This window comes from Zonotrichia albicollis, chromosome 17 (genome assembly GCF_047830755.1).
Source record: "Zonotrichia albicollis isolate bZonAlb1 chromosome 17, bZonAlb1.hap1, whole genome shotgun sequence".
Lineage (NCBI taxonomy): Eukaryota > Metazoa > Chordata > Aves > Passeriformes > Passerellidae > Zonotrichia > Zonotrichia albicollis.
In genome coordinates, this window is record NC_133835.1 from 13,194,239 (window position 1) to 13,213,462 (window position 19,224).

Consider the following 19,224-nt stretch of genomic DNA (forward strand, 5'->3'; position numbering starts at 1 on the left):
TAAATGCAGAGATAATATTATTAAAAAAAAAAAAAGCAAGCCAGTGAAGTTCTAAATCATCATCATCTACTTTGGCTTCTATACAGCAGGTTCAGACTCTGCAGACACTTTTTTTGTTACAGACCCCACAGAGAAAAGCCAGTTATTTCAAGAGAAAGGAATGCATTAATGTCTGCACTCCATAGTTATTCATTAATATTTTTCTTGCACTGCTTCCATAGTTCTAAACACCCTATGCTTCATAAAAGAGAGAGGGGGGAAAAAAAGCCAAGGAAAGCCATTAAGCTTTCAGTCCTGAACCACCAGACTCCAAGACTAGGGTGCATTTCCTTTGATTACTGTGGAATAAAGATGGAGCTGGGCCAGCAGCACCCAACACCACTGAAAAGCTGACATCAAATGGATGGTCCATGGAGCCTTTGTGTCTTGTGAATCTGTACCTGGTCCATCCAAACAGCCTGGAACACACCTTTGGGGCCAGGCTGCAGCCAGGGGCTGGGGCCTCTCCACCCCCAGTCATCCCTTGTGTCTGCATGACTTCCACCACAAACTGCACATCAGCTGCTTCCTGGGCTGCCCGAGCTAATGACAGCCCCGCTGGCATTCAGGCACTGTCCTTTACAGAGCTTCATTCTGCTCCAAATGATGGCAGAGATTCAAACCATCCAACCAGACTCTGGCTCCTCTGCAGGGCAGGCAGGGCTGGCAGAGCTCTCCAGAGACACCAGCAGCATCTCTGTTCTCCATGCTTGTGCTTGTCAGGGGGCAAAAACAGCACAGGCTTTTTCTTCTTCAAACACGAGCCCCACATCTCTCAACGGAGAAATCCCAGCTCCTCGTCTTCCCTGGAGGCAGGAGCAGGAGTTTCCTACAAGAAAGGAGCTCAGGCTCAACCTGTGCTCAGTGAGCAGCACAAACCCCCTGGTAGCAGCCTTGGTCCTGCCACATCCTGGAAAGCAGGAGGGGAAATGAAATCTCCTGTCTCATGCTGCAGCTATTGCAAACACAGGCTCTAATGAGCTGTTACCACAAACACAGCAGGAAAGGGAAGAGAAAATGAGTAAGGATAACTTCATGGAAGTTAATGAGTTTGCTTTTATTTTTTCCGCCTCGTTCTTGTGAAAAGCACTCATCCTCCTCAAAACACCTGCAGATAAAATCCAGCCATCAGATCAAAGCTGCAGGAGCTTGGCAAAGCCAGTTTGCTGACATCTCCCATGCTTTTACTGCAACAATAGGAGTACCTGAGAAGAGAAGGATATATTTCAACTTTCTTTGAGTTATCTCAAAGATAACTCCTGTAAAGGCAAACATATCTCAAAGTATGAAGCTGCCTTGGGGAAGGCAGGACATTGCTTAGCACAAATCCAAGAGCAGACTGCAAGCAAGAAGGAGAACACAGACCTGATATAAGCTATTGTAGGGGGGCATTTAGTCCTTTGTTGTTATTAAGAAATAAAACTACACAGGTCAGTCAGTGAGGAGGCTGAGAGAAAAGTATCTTTTGCAATGGGTGTACAACCATCCTCATCCTTAATGTACAGAATTCGTATTACAAATCCAGAGCATCCTATTCTCATTCAGATTGGGAAGATTAATTTTACAATAATTCAACACAGTTAAGAGGACTCACTGGGTTTTTACTTACATGTTAATACATTCCTCAAGGCTTATGCAAAATTGATACACAAAAGCTCCTTCTGGTGGATTTCAGCAGTGTTATCCAAGAGGTGGAATGGAAGAACTGCACCAATGTGCTGGATTCCACTGACAATCCTAGAGGAGATGGCACTGCAAGGCCATCCAGGTACAGAACCATATAGAAATGGTCCCTGCCTAAAATATGAAAACCAGATTATAGCAGGAAGTTGTACCTTTGGGAGCACAAGAACAGGACAGAGGTGGGGAAAGAGCAGCAGGGAAAATGTTCCCTGTTCCTTGGCTTCTGCAAAGCCCCAGAGTCCCTTCTGTTCTTGTCCCTCCCTTGGCAGTGAAGCTCTGTGCTGCTCTCCTGTAGACTTATCTGAGCATTTTCCTTTCTTCCCCCAGTGTCTTTGGGAAAATTGATTTCAGACACCCCAGGTCTGACCTGCAAGCCATTGAAGAACCTGCCTCGTTTCTTAGCAAACTGATGGGCTTTATTTTTAAAATGGAGCAGGGCTGCTGTGCAGCTCTGACCTTTTCCAGTTCCTGCTGCTGTTTAGCCAAGACTTCATTGCTGTAGGGCAGTGCCCTCGGGTTTTGCCATGGATACCCGCTTATTGCAACAACAGCACATGAAACATCCCCGGAGAAGCTCCACAGTTAAATAAGTTAACTGGAGAGCAAGGCACTTACTGTGGGAACTGTTTGGTTTGTTGGTTTTGCTAATGCTCAGTCTGGATGCTGGCCACCAGCGAGGCTGTGAGCAGGGAGATCTTGAGGGAGCTGCATCCAGTGGCATTTGCTTTAGGTTATCGCAGGGAATTCTGCATCTGGGCCCTCTGTCTCAGATTTTTTGGTTTGGTGCCCTGAGCACACCATAACAATTGCCTAACCCAGAGCTGCTGCTGCCACAAGAATTGAAAAATGAAAATCATTCTTCTTTGGGCCACTTGTAACAAAATAGTTGAGCAGAGGAGGTTCCCAATCAGGGCTGCTCTTTGGCTTTGGTTTCTGTCGGAATCCTCCAGAGTATTTCCTCTTCTGAATGTTCCAGAGCTGGGCATGCTGAGTGAAATCTGTTTCCTTTTGCTGGCTGCACTGGTTACACAGAAGCAGATCATCAGCTCTAGTGGGCATCTAGAGTGACCTGATTTATTATTCCAGTAACCTGCATTTAAAAAAAATATGGCTATGGGCATTGGTAACTCTGGGACTGAGAGAACACAAATGGACACCTCACTCAATTCTGCTGGACCACAAGCATGTGTTAGAGTGTGGCTAGAGGAAATGTTATTAAAAATCTAATTCTACTTCCTCAAACTTTCCTGCCCTCCCATTTGATGTCCCTTCAGAAAATGAAAATTGCATATCTGTGCCATGACAAAGGACAAACAGAATCATGGTAATTGCAAACAAGATTCCTGAAAAAGAAGAAGGCTTGGAGGAATATTGCAGAGCTCATAACTGCTTGGAGGATCTTGCCACAGGAAGTGCACTGCAAGCCTTGGATATAAGTCTAGATGAAAATAAAGGCATAAAATATGGCCAAGGAATCTAAGAGGCTGTGCCATCACATTGCTCATACTCTGCACTGCCAGCAGGGAGAATGTCTGATATTCAGGAATCTTGTGCTTTGCTCTTTGTGCCACCATCACCATTTCCCAGGAGTTTCTCAGAGCGCAGCTTGGCACTTTTCCTTCCCCGTGCCCATGTGTATCAGGGGGAGGATGAAGCACCTGTTTGGGAGCAGGAAGGACCAGGTCAGCAAGGAAAGGTGCTTCAGTGGAGCCTGTGGTGGGGGAGATGTGCTGCAGCCACCCTGAGTGGGCACACCTGCATTTCTTGGTGCTTTTTACTCTGCCCTTGGGGCATTTCTCCTCCACCATCTGTAGTTCTCTGTTTATGCAGGTCCAGCTCCTGGGAGCTGTGTGTACAGACTCTCCCCAGCCCTGGCAAAACACTCTGGGGAGCTGGAATGACACTGGGCTGGGGATTGTCACAGTGTGACAGCAGGGAGCTGGGCTGCCTCTCTGAGCAATCAAAATACTGCCCTTGATTAGGATGGTGCCTTGTTTGCTGGCATTGCTGGCATCTCTGCCAAATAGTTTTGTCATCATCACTATTGTAATGCCTTGGCCTAGAGCAATGGTAACCCTTGCCTTTCCTGTGACTTCGGGGTGATCTCTCTTTAACCTCTTAGAGAATGACCAATGAAAAGTGCAGGTGTCCAGGTTGCAGCTAAATTATGCAACAAATCCAGGAAATCCTTCACTAGCTGATCTCAGTTTCTTCTTTGCTTCATAGAAGGCAGGAAAGGGATGATAAAGGGTTAGAAGCAGAAAAGGAACAGGGCAAAGCAAACAGCTCATGGTGGTTTCTGGGACAGAAGTTTCTCTCCAGATTTTCTACCACATCTCCTCTGTTGGCAGTAAGCACTGGGGAGCAGGAGCTGTGAGACAGATGCAGGAAACATTTTCCTGCTATGACAGCATCTAGATCTCAGCAGAACATTAAATATGTAGGCTAAAATACTGCCTATTTCTCCATGGTTTGGTGATGTCAGGGAGGAAGAGTCTCTCTATTCCCAAATCTGCAAGGCAGGGCATTGAGAGACGAGACAGAAGGGTAAGGAGATGAAACCACTTGTTATCATCTGCTAAACACAACCTCCAGTAATGATTCTGTTCCTTCCCTGAACCCCTGCCCAGAAACTCTGTCTCTCTTTAATGGAAATATGGTCCCATCTCTCTCAGGCTGGGATTTAATCATCACAAGGGTTTTCCTCCCACAAAAAGTTTTTTAGAAAAAAACATTCCATTTGAGTCAAACATGCAAACTACATCTCAAAATAGTTAAACAAATATTTTTGCTATCTCAATTTTATGTTGTACTTGGGGAAAATATTAATTGTAACTTCATACTTCTGAAGTTTGAAAACCATAAAACTTCATTTTAAAATGAACAAGAGATCCTTTAATATTCTTTAAAGGAAGGAAGCAGAAAAAGTAAGGCCTTTTGAAACAGCATTAATAATTATATTTTTTTGCAAATATTTGTGGAGTTATGTTAAAACTAAGTGGTATTTTCTGATTTAAAAAAAGAAAATGCCAGAGGGCTTCTAACAATCTCTGCCAAAGCTGCCAGGGCCACATCCCATGACCTTTTCATGGGAGTGCACGTGACACTGGTAGCACAAACCGAGCAGGAACTGTGCACCCACTCCAACCAGGGAACAGCCAGGACACAGAAGAACATGAAACAAGATGCCTCAGCTCTGGGATGTAGAGCACAGCTGTATGGACACAACAGATATTCTCAACAGCAGAAGACTCTCACCCATGGATCCCCTCCTCAACCTCATGGTCCTTTTCCCCAGGTTGCTGTATTTTAGTCCTCACTAATCCAGACTCTTCTGTCACACCACATCCAATGAGATAAATAATCCATCTACTCTGATATCACTTTTCCACTTGTGAAACTTCTAGAAATTATTTCATGCCCACAATGAACCTGGCCAGAAGAACATACACAAAAAGAAAAATGTTGGCATGGCAATTAACCTTCCTTTAAGGTTTTGTTTGAAACTCTTAGAGCCTTCTAGTTACCATGTCTACTCTATTTAAACACAAGGCAGGATAGGTTCGTTGCAGTGGCTCTGAACAGAATATAAACACAATTGGAATGTCAAGACAACAAACCAACATATCAGCTCTGGATACAGAAGCTTTTTCCATGGAGCCTGGAAAGGTACTGAAAAAGAAAAACAGAGTTACCTGCACTGAAATCTGGGCAGGATGATTGCAGCATCTGCTTGATCTCAAAAAGTCCAAAATGGGCCTTTGACAAAAGAAAAAGAACCAGTTACAATGGTGCCACAGCAGGGCAGCACAGTCACTGGCTGGAGGGGACAAAGCCCACCTGGGCAGTGCCACTGGCTGCTGAGAGCCCAACATCCACATCCAGTCTGTTGGAGCAGTGATTCCTGGTGGGGAAAAGCCACCAACAGCTCAGCAGGCAGCAACACGATGTCCCCAACACTGCCACAGGACAATGACATCAGCTGAACATGACAAGTGCAACAAAGGCAGGCCAGCCCTGCTAAATCACACAGCCCAGTTAGTGCCCATCCTGCCTTTAGTTAGTGGGGAAGCACATGGAGAAAGGTGCAAGACAAGAAAGAGGGCAGGTTTTGCATCCTCAGGAGGACAAAAAGGCTGCCAGATGGGCTGATTGTATTTTGAAGTCAAGCTTGTGAATGAAGTGTGTGTGTCAGTACTGAATGAGGAAATCCATTCTGCTGCTTGGAGTGTGGTTTTCCTTCTGCCAGCCCTGGGGTGCCAGGGCCAGTCTTACCTCAAAGGACATTTCCATCAGCCTACAAGGAGAAAAAACCACTCCTCTATTTCCAGACCAGTGTGGCTGTGACAGCACCAGCCCTGTTAAGCAGGTCACTAGTGGGAAATGTTACCCTGGGCCAAGCCACATTCAGAACAGTTTGGGGAGTTAAATCATCCTCTCTGTCATCTCCCTGCTGCTGTTTGCAGGACCACCAAAGAAAGGTGCCCAGATGATGAAGTGGATGAGCTCAGGCATTGAGGCAGACACAGGTCAGCACTGCAGAGTGGCCCCAGCTGCATCACACAGCCAATGGCTGAACAAAAGCTGGAAGGGTTCAATGACAAGGTTTTGCTATGCTGTTCTCTTTAAATAGACCATCTTTCTGTGGTTTTTTGAAAAGCTGTTTGAGCCCAGTTAAAGTGTTTCTGAAATGCTGTATACTCATGTTTGAAGCCTGGCAATGTCCCACAAATGTAGAATATTTTCTTCTTTACAATTATATAGATCCTGCTCTGTAAATTAAACATTTATGCCCAAACAACCAACTGCTGTCTGCAAGCCTGCTGCTACAGACCAAGAATGAGCATTACTTAGGAAAGGGAGACCTCCAAGGAAAAGAGTCAGGTATCTGCAGAAAGCAATTACCTGTCAGTGAGTGATACCTGACTCCATATAAATCCCACTGTTACAGCAGGAGCATGGCAGACAGCTGTCCCTCCAAAGAAAAAGAGTTGTAAAAATTGTATTTGAGCTCCTGTTTAGTCATTTGAGAATAGTTTGAGCTACTGCATTATCTCTGCCCTTTACTGACTGCAATAATTATGGCATATTCCAAACCAAATGGATCTCCCTGTGCTGTGGATCAGTAGTGAGCTGTGTTTTGTAGGCAAGGGAAGGGAGGTGATTGAACCAGTTGGCAGGGGGTCAGAAAAGGACATTTGAGCTTACACCCTTCTGGGAGATGGCACAACTGTGAGCAAGTACCTTGGGAAGGGTTGAAGAAAATCCATTACCTGAGTTTTATTTCACAGTGTTCCCAGGAACTGAGCATTGCCCCTCTCCCTGTCTGTCCAGCAAATCAACAATCTGCATTTAAGAAACATGAATGACAGAAAGAACTCCCTGTCAAACTACATTTGTTAACACACCCCTGAGGACAGGCTTAGCTGACCTGGGTGTTCAACATGCAGTTTGCAGCATTTTCCCATTCCTGCAACAAACTCGTTGCTGGATGTCAGCCCATCCACACCTCACACTACAAAGCAGTTACTGCCTGCAAAAGACACCCTGGGCAGCAAAGGGTAAACTTTCCCTACACCCAGGGAAGAGCATTACCCTAATCTCTTATCTAGGCTGCTTTTCAGTGGCACTTGATACAGGAGCTATACCAAACACTTCCTTGAAAACATAAAGCCAGGGATTGGGTTACACACGATTCCAGATCTGTGCCACCAGTAAGACAAAAGCTCCTGTATTACCTGGCACATGCTGCTAAATTATTGAAGTGTCCCTTCAAACTGAATATATTCACTGCATAATTAGTCAACAGAAGAAAACGGTCTCTCTTTACAAAGCTAATGCTGGCAGCTATTGTATCTTTTATGCACTGTAACAAAAAGCATTTGCAGAACCGATGCAACACAAACATTTGGAATTACTCTGTCCATGCACGAGTGTTCCCAAGGCACATGCTCCCCTTTGTGGTGCTGCCTCAGTCTCATGTTACCTTGCAACCAAGACCTAAAAATGTGAATTACTTTTCCCAGCTGTAGCACCATCCCCATTCCAGGAGCAGGTAAATGGTGCAAACACCTGCAAGTTTGCTTTGCCCCTGAGGAAGGAGTGAGATCAATTTGGCCGCTCAGGTCCCATTCTGCATCAAGTGGGACCTACCTGGACCACAGTGCTTGCAGCTGATGCCACTCCAGAGGCTTTGCTTTCATGGGCTTGTTCCTACTGCTGATTCCACGTGCACACAGAACCAGGGGCAGTCCCAGCAGTGCTGGAAGCACCACAGCCAGCTGCTGTTGCTCCATTTATTCTGACCTGGGAAGGGAAGAGCAGCAGCAGATTCCTCTCAGGGAATGGCTGTGCTGCTGCTGAGAGCAGGATGGGCCCTGCACTGCTGTGTATAAACCTGAGCTTACCTGGAAATGCAAAGAGAGGGCTTCCAGCTGTTAGAACACCAGCTGCAGGATGAAATGCAGTTCTGCCAACTCCAATGCACAGCTCAAAGCATGCAAAGACAACATTCTGTCAGTGGAAATATTCCTGGGTTTTTCCCCTTTGAATTTCACCTGTTGCACCTGACACTAAGGGGACAGAGGGGTTCTTTTAGGGGTCTTTGGCAGAATAAAGACAGCACTAAATTGTAATTACCATCAAGGTTTTCCCAGCAGGATATTCTGATTAGCATAGCACAGAACTTATGATTAGTACGGCACAGGATTTCTACCAGTAGCATCAATATGGTACAATCTGTAAATAGCACAATACAGAATTTATAATTTCTTTATAGCCTGGACTTTCTGCAAGTGTGAGGCTCCTAACACATGGTTTAGTAAATCAATGTAACAGCCACATATACTTGGAAATGATGTCCCAGAATGAGCCACTGAGCCCTGAGGAAGCAGAGGACAGTGGAGGGCTCACAGGTCACTGCCCAGCAGCAGTTTTGGGTCCCAGCCCTCCCCTGAGCATTTCTAACTCCATAATTTCACAGACAGAGCCCTGGGTGCTCAGCAGCAGCACTGGGCTGCCCAGGAGCCTGGGGCCTTCAAGGAAGGGAGGAATGGAGCCCAGGAATTGAGGCCAGCAGCCAGGGGAAGAAGAAACTGGTTTGGTTAGCTGGGTTCAGGGGATCTTCAGGGCCTGATAGGGAGAGAAGGGGACAAATCCATGACCTGCCTGGTCAGATGTCTCACTGAGCAGCTGAAAGAGCATTGCATAGTTAGTTCTGAATACTTTGTTTATGTGCATGGATACCAGGTACACTCCTGAAAACTCAAAAACGGAAATGATTTCCATCTTCTCCTGTTCCCTGAGTATTTTGGGAGAAGCTGTTTTCACAAATAACTGTACCTTGTATCCCAGCAGTGCTCCAGGCGTGCTGCAGCCCCGGCTGCAAGGAGAGCTGTGCTCAGGAGCCATCAGCACTGCCATCGCCTGGCACCACAGCAGCGTTACAGCCGCGGCCTCGCTGCTGCACTCCGGGCACCCTGAGCTGCCGGGGTGGGGAAAGTTACCGGGGAATTGTTCCTGTCCCGAGTTTGTTCCAGTCGTTATTGTGTGCTGCAGCTCCCGGTGATGATCATCGCGAGGTAAAATGCTTTACACGGTGAATCTGCGCCTGAGTTTTGTGAAATAAATCAATCTTACCCAAATGACTGCAAATGGCACTTAATTAGCCAGTCTCTTAAAAATTAACAGCCTTTTCATTTTGCTCAGGTTCATCTCTGCAGAAAGCAAACAAGTTGGAAATCAGTGGTTTCTATCATTTCAAAGGCTGGAGAGTGTAAAACCCCATGATAGCGATCTGACACAATTCCTATCGTGGGCAGCTGCCCAGACACCTCATCTGCAAACAGCACTTGCTCAGCACTCAACTGAGCCAGGCACAGCAACAGCTTTATTGAAATATCCCATGTCCACCAATCCCACCTCAGCCTCAAACCCACTCCCCTCTGCAGAACAACTCAGTGACCAAGTTTTCTGGCCTAGGAGCTAAAGTGGAGTACTCACAATTCAGGATTGCATTTCCTGTGGCAGATGGTAAATCAATACTCTGCCTGCCTGCCATTGTGCAAACATGTCTTGTTTCATCTGTGAAAGGCTCTAGCAGACAAACTTTGCCAATTATTTCGTTTTCTGAAGTACATTTCATTAAACCAATGTGCAAAACCACTGACATGTGAGAGCAGCAGCAGGAAACTCATCTGAGAATGTAAAATGTTCCCCTTTTGAGGAGTTTAACTGGGCTGCTCTTTATGCCAAAGATCATTTGCCTGCAATAAAACACATTGACAGCAAACCTTCAGAAAAGTAAAGAAGTTATTTTATAAATCAAGCATTCCTATGTTAGCTTTGGGTACATGTTAGCATCTTACATTCTTCACTCAGGTTTTTTGGACAGGTAACTGCCACAGAATAGCAAGTGAATACATTTCCAGAAATGCACTAACACTTGAAAGGGTGTGAATAAACTCCGTTTTTGATGCTTGAAGGAATACAGCTGTGTGTACTTTACAACAGAACCTCACAATAGTTCCAGGGAAGAGCAAATTGCCAATGTGCTCTCTTAACTTGGGTAATGGAAAACAATTCAGTTCAAAGCCTGACTCTGCTCCCAGCTGAACACATCTGATGTGCACAGCAACATAATGGAAACTATGTCCTTCTAAAATTAGTCTGAACAAGTAGCAAGTGCTGATTAAATAATTCTGAAGCCTCAGTGACAAAGGAATTCAGTCCAGCAGAGTAAGCACTCAACATCCTGACACCCAATGTGTTATGAAAGCAGACTCACCAGTGCTGGCCCCAGTGGCCACTGAGGCAGGTGCAGCTCCACTGGATCCCACAGAAATGGAACTTGCTCAACTCATCTATTTTCTCTCATTGACATTGTTAGGTATTTAAACAAAACGAGATTTTTTTTAAAGCAGGAAACAATGACACATTCCATTCCTCCCTGTTCACTCCAGTGCACACTTCAGGGATCACTCACACCTGATCTCCAGCCTGCAGTTGCTTGGTGGCATTCAGTTGATTGGGAAGGCTGGAAAAATGTGCTAACAACCAGAGATTGCTGCATAACAATCACAACCTCAGGGAAAAAATCAACAGAAATCAAAGAAATGTTTGAGCAAATAATCAGCTACTGATTTAAATGCTGGGAACTCTTTCCTACCTTAAAGAAAACAAATTGTGCATGAGTGCAAAATCTAAAGCTATGTAAAACATAGAGATAGCAGGGAAAAAACAAACAATGTTGAGAAATAAAACAGAAAAAGATAATCCCTTAAGAAAGCAGAGTTGGGTGCATTTAAAGGATGTTACCAAACAAGAAATACTCATCCAGCACAAACTGCTGAACTCAGGGCAGAGTCTGCAGTGAAGACCCTGGGCTGGAGGGAGTCTGAAGAGTCTGTGATTCAGCTGTACTCACCATGTCAGGTGTTTGGCTGCTGAAATAGCAACGAACTTGATTCATCTCAGAACAAACAGCCTTTCACACCACTTCTCCCAGCTCTTTGAGGCAAACCCACAGGAATCATTTGTAGTGGAACAGAAGTTGGAAAATGCATTGGGTTCTCAGCTTAAGCAGCTGGAGAAAAAGGAGCTGACTTTCAGAAATGTCCCTGAATTACACTGAAAGGCCAAGAAGCTGCTTTGAAACAGGAAGCACATTGCCTTGCCCACATTATTGGAACAGAACTTCTGAATATAAAAAAGCATTTAGTAAAAATTTTATTGGAAACTCAGCATGAATCCGTAACCACCAGCATTAAACCATAACAGTTTTACAGTGAATTTGTACAATATGCCATGTAATTCTATACATGCTCCCCCCATCCCCTTTTTATTCAGTCATTATCAAACAAACAATAGTTAGACAGGAATAATAAGCATTCACTTCCAAAAAGAAAACTTTGGCATGTATACAACTGGCTAGTTCAAAGTAAACAGTGGTAGATTCAAGTCAGAAAGAGACCCACTCATTTTGTTTCACAGCATTTTTGATCAGGATGAAGCTTCCCAGCACTACTTTCTAGTTAATACAAAAATGAATTTTTCAGTCCTGAACACCCTCTGACAGGACAAAACCATGTTAAAATGCTCAACTTACAGCTCTAAAAGGTGTCAGCTTCAAAGAAGCTTAGGTAAAAGGGATTTTGCACACATTGGTTTGGTCATGAATAAAACCTTTAAAGGTTTGCTCATGTTCCTGAACTCTGAGCTATTTCATCACTTGGCACCACTGCAACTTCTCCTCTGAACTAGAAACAGCAGTTTGCTCAGCAGTCATGTCCACTGCAGGAGTGCCAGAAAAATCTAAAGTTTGCACTGGGCCCATCTTCTGCCTTCAGTTTCTGTCACTGCCCCTGGCCCCCAACATACCTTCCCAGTCATCTGAAAAAGGAGGGAAAACTATTTGCAAGGCATTTCTTCCTGGCATACAGCAGACAATGCTTTCATTTCAAAAACCAGAAAGCAATGAAAGAACCCCTGAATTATTAATAAGAAAAAAAAACAAGCCTCCTTTGAGAAGAATTACTGGTGATTCTCCAAGTACTTACAAAAAATACAGTATTTATACAACTTCTCCAGAACGATTATAATTAACATATTTTAATGTAATACTAACAAAATAAATCCAGAGATACAAATGGTTGCACTTCAAAGCAGGAATATCCACCCCAGATGTTGATTTTGCTGCAATTTCATTATTGCTGTGGAACAGAGAGTGGTTAAGTCATGTCAACAGGAGCCTCTCTTTCTTATACACATCAGAGTATCTAATTTGGAAATGTTCTCCAGCAAGTCAGAATACATTTACTGTCATTTTTACAGTTCCTGCTAAATGTTTGTGATCCAAAGTTGATCCATGGTGCAACAGGGCACAAATGGCCAACGAGCAGAGGCAGGAAGGGCAGAACAAGTAGAGGAGTTCAAGTCACACTCACTACTTCTTATTCCTGGGCTTCAGCTCTTCTGCTGCATTTCGCAGAAAAATGTAATTTTTCTTCTGTGGATTATAGAATTCATGACCCTAAAGACAAAAATAATCTACATTTAGTCTCTTCAAAGAAAAAAAAATATCAGCATTACCTAAAATATAAGAATATGAATATTCCATTAGTTTGGTTTATTAAGATTTAATCTTAAAGCCTTTAAGGCCAGATATTGGACCACACTGGTGGATTAGGAACAGCTTACTTGAACAAGCAATTACAAGAATGATACATATAAAGTAAAATTTAAGAGACTTTTATCCATTTTTAAAGTATGAAATATTTTTAATTTTAAAGATAACCATATATCTCTAAGTTCTACTTTATAGATGCAGCCTAGGAACTCATAATGATTTCTTTGAAATGTCATTTGAGGCAGAGAAAAAACCAAACCTTTAATGGCCACCCAGCTTCACTTTAGATTTTCTATCTTTTAAATGACATAAGGTCACATTTTTCCCAAGTGAAGCCCAAGTTCTACAGGCAACTGCAGAGTTTTCTGTTCCCCACTGAAGATGCAAATGTCCTGTTTTGCATATCATTTCCATACACATTAGCAAATTAATACCCAAGTATCCAAATCAGGGAGAGTAAACACTAATGAAGCTCCTGAGGTCCAACATGCAAGCTGGAATTACCAACGCCATGGACAAGAAATGGCTCTGGGAAGGAAGGAGGGTTAGCACTTAGCACCAACTGATTTTACTATTTAATGCTGGTTTACAGATCTGAAAGTCTACCCAAGCAGCAGAACTGAAGAACTCATCTGCCCTGGCACCAACAAATATTTTAATGTGGGCAGAAGACTAAATACAATGCAGTGAATTAAAATTTAGCTCTCTGTGGCATGCAGTTGAGTTAATCTTTGAGATTCTGCATTCATTGCACTCAAAACCACAAGAACATTATCCTCCAAGCACCATGAAAATTAGTTACATTCCAAGCTTGCTGCCCTCCCCCCTTAAATTATTAGGAAGTATTGATTTTTCACAGATCATGGTTTGCTGTGGTTCTGCTGCATTTGCATTGTTAAGTGTGGAAGAGAAATAAATAAATAAATAAGCACTATCAAAAGCCTCACTAAGTGGCAGTGAAAATTTAATAGAGAGCATTCAAACACTGGGATAAGTGTTTATAACCACAGTGACAGCTTTTGTGCCTGCACCAGCAGCAGGGATGTGCATTTCACAAGCTCTGTGGGAAGCTGTTGGTGCCACCCTGCCCTGTGGCACTGCCCACGGCACAACCGTGCTGTGGGAGCAACCACAGCAACCTCTGAATCAGGGAATTTACACTTTGCTCATCCACATTTGTCAACCAGCAGCATTTAGCAATCCTGTCCTGCTGGAGCTGAAACACCACAGATTCACAGCTTCAATGTTAAATTTCATCAGGTGGCCAAAATGGCCATTTTAAGTTCTCTTAGAAATCAGCAAGGTTCAACTACAACTTATTAAAAAACCAGTAAAAGCCTCACAAGAAGAAGAGTCTTAGGTGTCAACTGAAAGTATGAACATGAATCGAAATCCTTCTTACCTTTGACCAATCATAGCTGGAAGCATAAGCAAATATGTTGCCATTGTGGTTGAAACAACAAGCAGATATTGGCTGGTCCAGCTGCTCTGAGGTTTTTAGCTTTGTCCGTGCATCTTTATCCCAGAAGCTGAATCTCCCATCAGAGCCCACTGTGGCCAGAGTACCATGCACAGGGTGGAATGCAATCCCATTCACCTGCAGGGCCACACAGAACACCATGAAAACACCACACACACCAACAGGTGATGGGCACACTCACAGGAGGTGGGCTGAAGTCTATGAGAGTAAATACATTAAATTTCAACTAAATACAGCTCTTATTTCCTTAAAATTTCTTTGGAGAAAGAAATCCCCCAAAGCAACCAAAGCAAGCCCACCAAAGCAACAAGAAAACCAGAATATTTTTGGCTTAGTACCTCATAATTCAATGCATAATGCCATTACACAACTATTGTTTCAATATCTGCAAAATCAACAAGTGTCAACTCCACTTGTTGACAAGCAGATTCAATGAAAGGCTGATCTAGTGCTTGTTTAATGAGAGTATAAAAATTTGCCTTTCCTCTTCAAGAGTGACTATGACAGGTCTTTAAATGTGTCTAAGAGCCTTAAGCAAGATAAAAGGTGAAGGAGAACAGTTCAGAGCCAATTTTACATTAGGAGTGTACAGTGTATATATGACACATGTTGGATACTCACAGCATAGATGTCCTGAGGTGCTGACGTGTTTGTTCCATTGGAGCGATGGCATTTAAAAGTGAAATTATCTTTTGCACTGGAAAGGAAATTGAAAAGTTAAAAATATTTTTTAAAAAAGCTTTTTATTTTCATCCCTGTGACCTGAGCAATAGAGAGGGGATGTTTTATTGAATACTTACGGGTTTGGGGGGTTGATATAATGAATAGCTACTCTGCCTTCAATGCTTCCAAGGGCAAATCCAGTTGGTTTGTTCACTTTGTCTTTGAAAATAGCAACACAGCGATGCTGAATTGGAGAAAGATACAAAGGAGTTTCAGACAGAGACATCTTTTTCACAGCAACACAAAACTTCAAAGTCATCAATGCAAGGTAAGGCAAAACCACTAGCAAGGTCAAGAGATAGATCAAATTCTGTTGAGAATTTGAGCAACAGTTTAAATTTCTAAATCCTTGTAAAGATCAGCAACAGATCACTGGCAATCCAGGTCACTGCCATGCTAAGATAACTTGGTTTTGAAACATTGCCTGTTTTTACAAGAAATGTCAAGCCCACAATGTCAATGATCTGTATAAATACAAATATTATTATTTACCTGGTGTTTCAGAGGAGACTCTATTCTTCTAAATTCAGAAGGTTGGTTCTCTAACTGATAAACTATCAACCCCCTTTCTGCAGTGGCCACAGCTGCCATAGGATGAACCTGGATAAGGTTGTAAAACAGGTTGGAAGAGAGACACTTGTGTTAATTGCATGGCAGAGCACCCTGAAGAACTTAAAGGAATGAGAGGGAGGGAAACAGGAAGCAGATAAAGAAGAAAGTTAATTTATTCACATCTCTTCAAACACAACCAGTCAGTTTTTCCCTGCCACTGAGAAATTTAACACAACAGAAGTCTTCTAATTCTGTGCTGATTGTTCCAGTGTGAAGTGCAATAGTGGTTTACAAACTTGGCCAGAACTAAGGGTGGGTCAGTCCTCAATGCTGATTTTTGTGATGTTAAAAGGACACCAAGGGTGTTTTGTATGATGAAAATCCCAATTTTTCAGGGCCTGATCAAGAAGATCAGATTATGTTCCAGCACTACAATCACACAGACATCAAACACTAATAATATCCAAATCCTGTCCTACAGAAGCCCCCAAAACTTCTTCCTCCTCCCAGTTCTCCAGCTGGCACCAGTTTGCCACGTCTCCTGACTTACCACATCTGCACAGTAACACCTTTCAGGGAGCTGCAGAGTCATCATGGGGGTTGGTGAGCGGGTATCCCAGAACTGATGGGACAGAGAAACAAACAAACAAACTCACACCTGGAGCTCAGGACACATTCTCCTGTAGTGATTTTAAGTGTAACTGTTTCATTCTTGTTACAGTCACAATAGTGCAACTCCCTCTGAAGGGAACCTATTCCATTAATTATTAGAGCTTAATAAAATATTCTCACTGCATGTAAATATTTTTACACACAAATTACTAGCACACTTTGTCCATTTATTCAGGTAAAACTCATACCTTCAAAGTTTTATCCCAGCTTCCTGTCATCACACAGCTGTAATTTGGGGCTTTAATCCAATGGATGGTCTTCACTGGAGCATCATGCTGAGGAAAGAAAGGACAGACAGACATGCAGGAAGCAATCATTAAAGAGAACAACTCTGCTTAAATTATGACTGGTAACTCATTTTAGTCACCACAATTACATATTCTACAAACAGACATTAACTTCTCATTTGAGAATGTAAATTGGAATGCTGTTGTTGTTGCAGTAAAAAGCTGGTATTTATGAAGTCAATTGAATGACTTCTTAAATTGTTTTTTCCCTTCTAATGCATCAGGGTGACTTAGTGAGATCACTGCAGCAGTGGAAAGAGCTCCCTTAAGTAAAACACAGGAAACAGATGCACAGGGTTTTTAAATCACTTTGATCACCTGTTCAGGTGCACCTCACTATGACAAAAATATAAAAATTAGAAAGTTTTTAATAAAAATAGAAACAGGAAAAAAATATTTAGTACTTTGGGCTTTACTTACTTGTGCAATCTGAATTGCTTGATTACTGTTGAGATCCCACATTTTGGCAGTTTTATCACAAGAAGCAGTAAATACTTTACTCCCATCCTAAAAAATAAGAATAAAACCAAGAGATTAGGGAACAGGAAAACTGTTATTCTCTTGTTAAAACTTGTTATTCCAGTGTTATTCTCTTCTAGAAACAGTGTAACATCAATGTAACATGTAGAGGGATTGCAAGACAAAGAAGAAACATAAATTCAAATTTATTTATTCCTACGTCATAGAAGAACAAACAGTGCTATTTTTATCTAGCTTTTAACACACTCCTAACTTTAAAACTCACTTTTAGCCTTGTTACACCCATCCCACTAGGACACACTGAGCACACATTTACAGCAATTTCAGTCTGTGCAACAACCATGGGCTGCAGCTACCTGGGGCACTCATCTGCCTGCAAACCACACACCAATTGATGTGGAATTCTGGTTAAAAATGTGCATTTGTTTTTAAAAAGCAACTTACATCACTCCAACAGGCATCGAGTACAGGCCCTGTGTGCATCTGCTGAGCCTTTGGAATTGTCTGTCCGTTATCCTGAACCTCCCAGCAGCGAACCTGCAACAGGAGAAGCAAATGCAGATAAACCACATTAACAGGAGCTTGAAGAGACTTGTCCTGGACACTCAAGCCCTAGTTTATCAAAAAAAAGCATGGTTACAAATAACAAAGTCTGGGTTTCTCAGAGCTAGTGAAACCTTGGTTTTTTTGCTTAATTTCTTCTCAGCTGTAAACCAAAACTCAGCCCCACAATTTCAACTCCACCTCAAGAGTGCCTTGAAAACCTGTAACCCCTCACCACACTGTCTTGGAGAACCCTGAACCCTCAGCTGGGCAGAACATAACAGTAAGAAAACATGCCCACATTTGTCTTCCCTCCCTGCCTGAGCTAGCTGGAATTTCATCCTTCAAACAAACAAAAAAAAACTTGCTATGATAACTCAATTAATAACTTAATTACTTTGGGTTTATGATGATTTATCAGCTATGTTAAACTTAGTGCCTTGACATCAGACATAAATTTTGCAGTACTTCAACAAGTTATGTTTTCAGGTGCCCTGCACAAGCTTTTGGAATCCCATTTTGCAGTTTAGGCACTTTATTCAATCTGCATGCCTAACTGAGAATACTTACATCATTCGCCCATGATCCTGCAATGAGGAAATTACCCGGCAGCGTTGGTGGACTAAACGCTAAACAAGATATGCTGTCATCAGGTGGAGATGTCACTTCAATATCCTACGAAGGACAGGAGAAAGAACAACTTCTGAAAACTGTGAACCGAGCCCTTATTACTGCTACAGAACGAGTGAGTAGGTCCTGCTGTGACAAAGTAACACACGCAGCAGCACAGGGGGCTGGCACACGCACCTTCATGGGGTTGTGGTTATCGGCTGTGGTGCTGCCGAACATGCTGGTACCGCCGGTACCGAACCCCGACGTGGATCCGAACAGACTCATCCTTGCCCTGCGAACGAGAGAAAGGGTGAGCCCCGCAAGGCCCTCCAGCGTGCCCGGGGCGTCTCAGCGCAGCCGGCACTCCCCTGGGAGGCACCCAGGGATATACAAATATATCAAACTAAATACAGTAAAATACAATAAATAAATAACAAGACACTTCTCGTTGCTGTAGGATCCCCACACCTCCCACCTGCCCTCTCGGGCCGCGCCCTGGCAGAGCCAACCGCGCCGTGCCCCTCGCTGCACCCGGGGAGCCCAGAGCCGAGCGCGGCCGGGGTGCAGCCGCTCTGGCGCACACCCCAGCGGGGCTCTCCGCCCACCCCCCAGGCCGCCGCTCCGCGGGGCTCCCTCCGCCCGTCCGGCGGCACCCGGAACGCCCCCCGGCCCGGGGCTCCCCTCACGCACCGCTGCGGGCCCGCTCCGGGCCGGACCTGCGACGCGAGCGGCGGCGAGCGCGGGACGGGCCGCGCCTCCTGCGCAGGCGCCGAGGGGCGGGGCCGCGGCTGCGCCCTGAGCGGGCGGGGCGGGGCAGAGCCTGGGGCGGGGCCGGCCGGATCTTTAATTAAATTTTAATACTGATGCGACATTAGAAAGTCCCAACTAAATAAATGTAAATAAATCTGAAAATATCGTCTGCAAGATCCACGGTGATGGCTGTGCAGATCAATGTTGGAGGCATTTTCTATGCCGTCAGTCTGACTCCCTCACATGAAAATTAATGTACACTTTAATTACCACAGTTT

General features: G+C 43.8%; 1 protein-coding gene and 1 long non-coding RNA gene across 2 annotated transcripts; both read right to left on the reverse strand.

Annotated features, from left to right (window-relative positions):
• Nucleotides 1-61: 61 nt before the first annotated feature.
• LOC141731076 (uncharacterized) lies at nucleotides 62-6,339 on the reverse strand. Its single transcript, XR_012582987.1, has 3 exons — nucleotides 5,563-6,339; nucleotides 5,418-5,481; nucleotides 62-1,244 (listed from the first exon to the last, which is right to left on the reverse strand). It is a non-coding gene; the product is annotated as an uncharacterized LOC141731076 (long non-coding RNA).
• Nucleotides 6,340-11,425: 5,086 nt separating this feature from the next.
• On the reverse strand, nucleotides 11,426-19,017 carry RAE1 (ribonucleic acid export 1). Its single transcript, XM_005489043.3, has 12 exons — nucleotides 18,887-19,017; nucleotides 18,392-18,488; nucleotides 18,155-18,259; nucleotides 17,486-17,578; nucleotides 16,982-17,068; nucleotides 16,463-16,549; nucleotides 16,153-16,224; nucleotides 15,543-15,650; nucleotides 15,128-15,234; nucleotides 14,949-15,024; nucleotides 14,250-14,444; nucleotides 11,426-12,751 (listed from the first exon to the last, which is right to left on the reverse strand). The coding sequence occupies exons 2-12, from the start codon at nucleotides 18,479-18,481 to the stop codon at nucleotides 12,665-12,667; spliced, it is 1,107 nt and encodes a 368-aa protein (XP_005489100.1). The 5' UTR covers nucleotides 18,482-18,488; nucleotides 18,887-19,017; the 3' UTR covers nucleotides 11,426-12,664.
• Nucleotides 19,018-19,224: the final 207 nt, after the last annotated feature.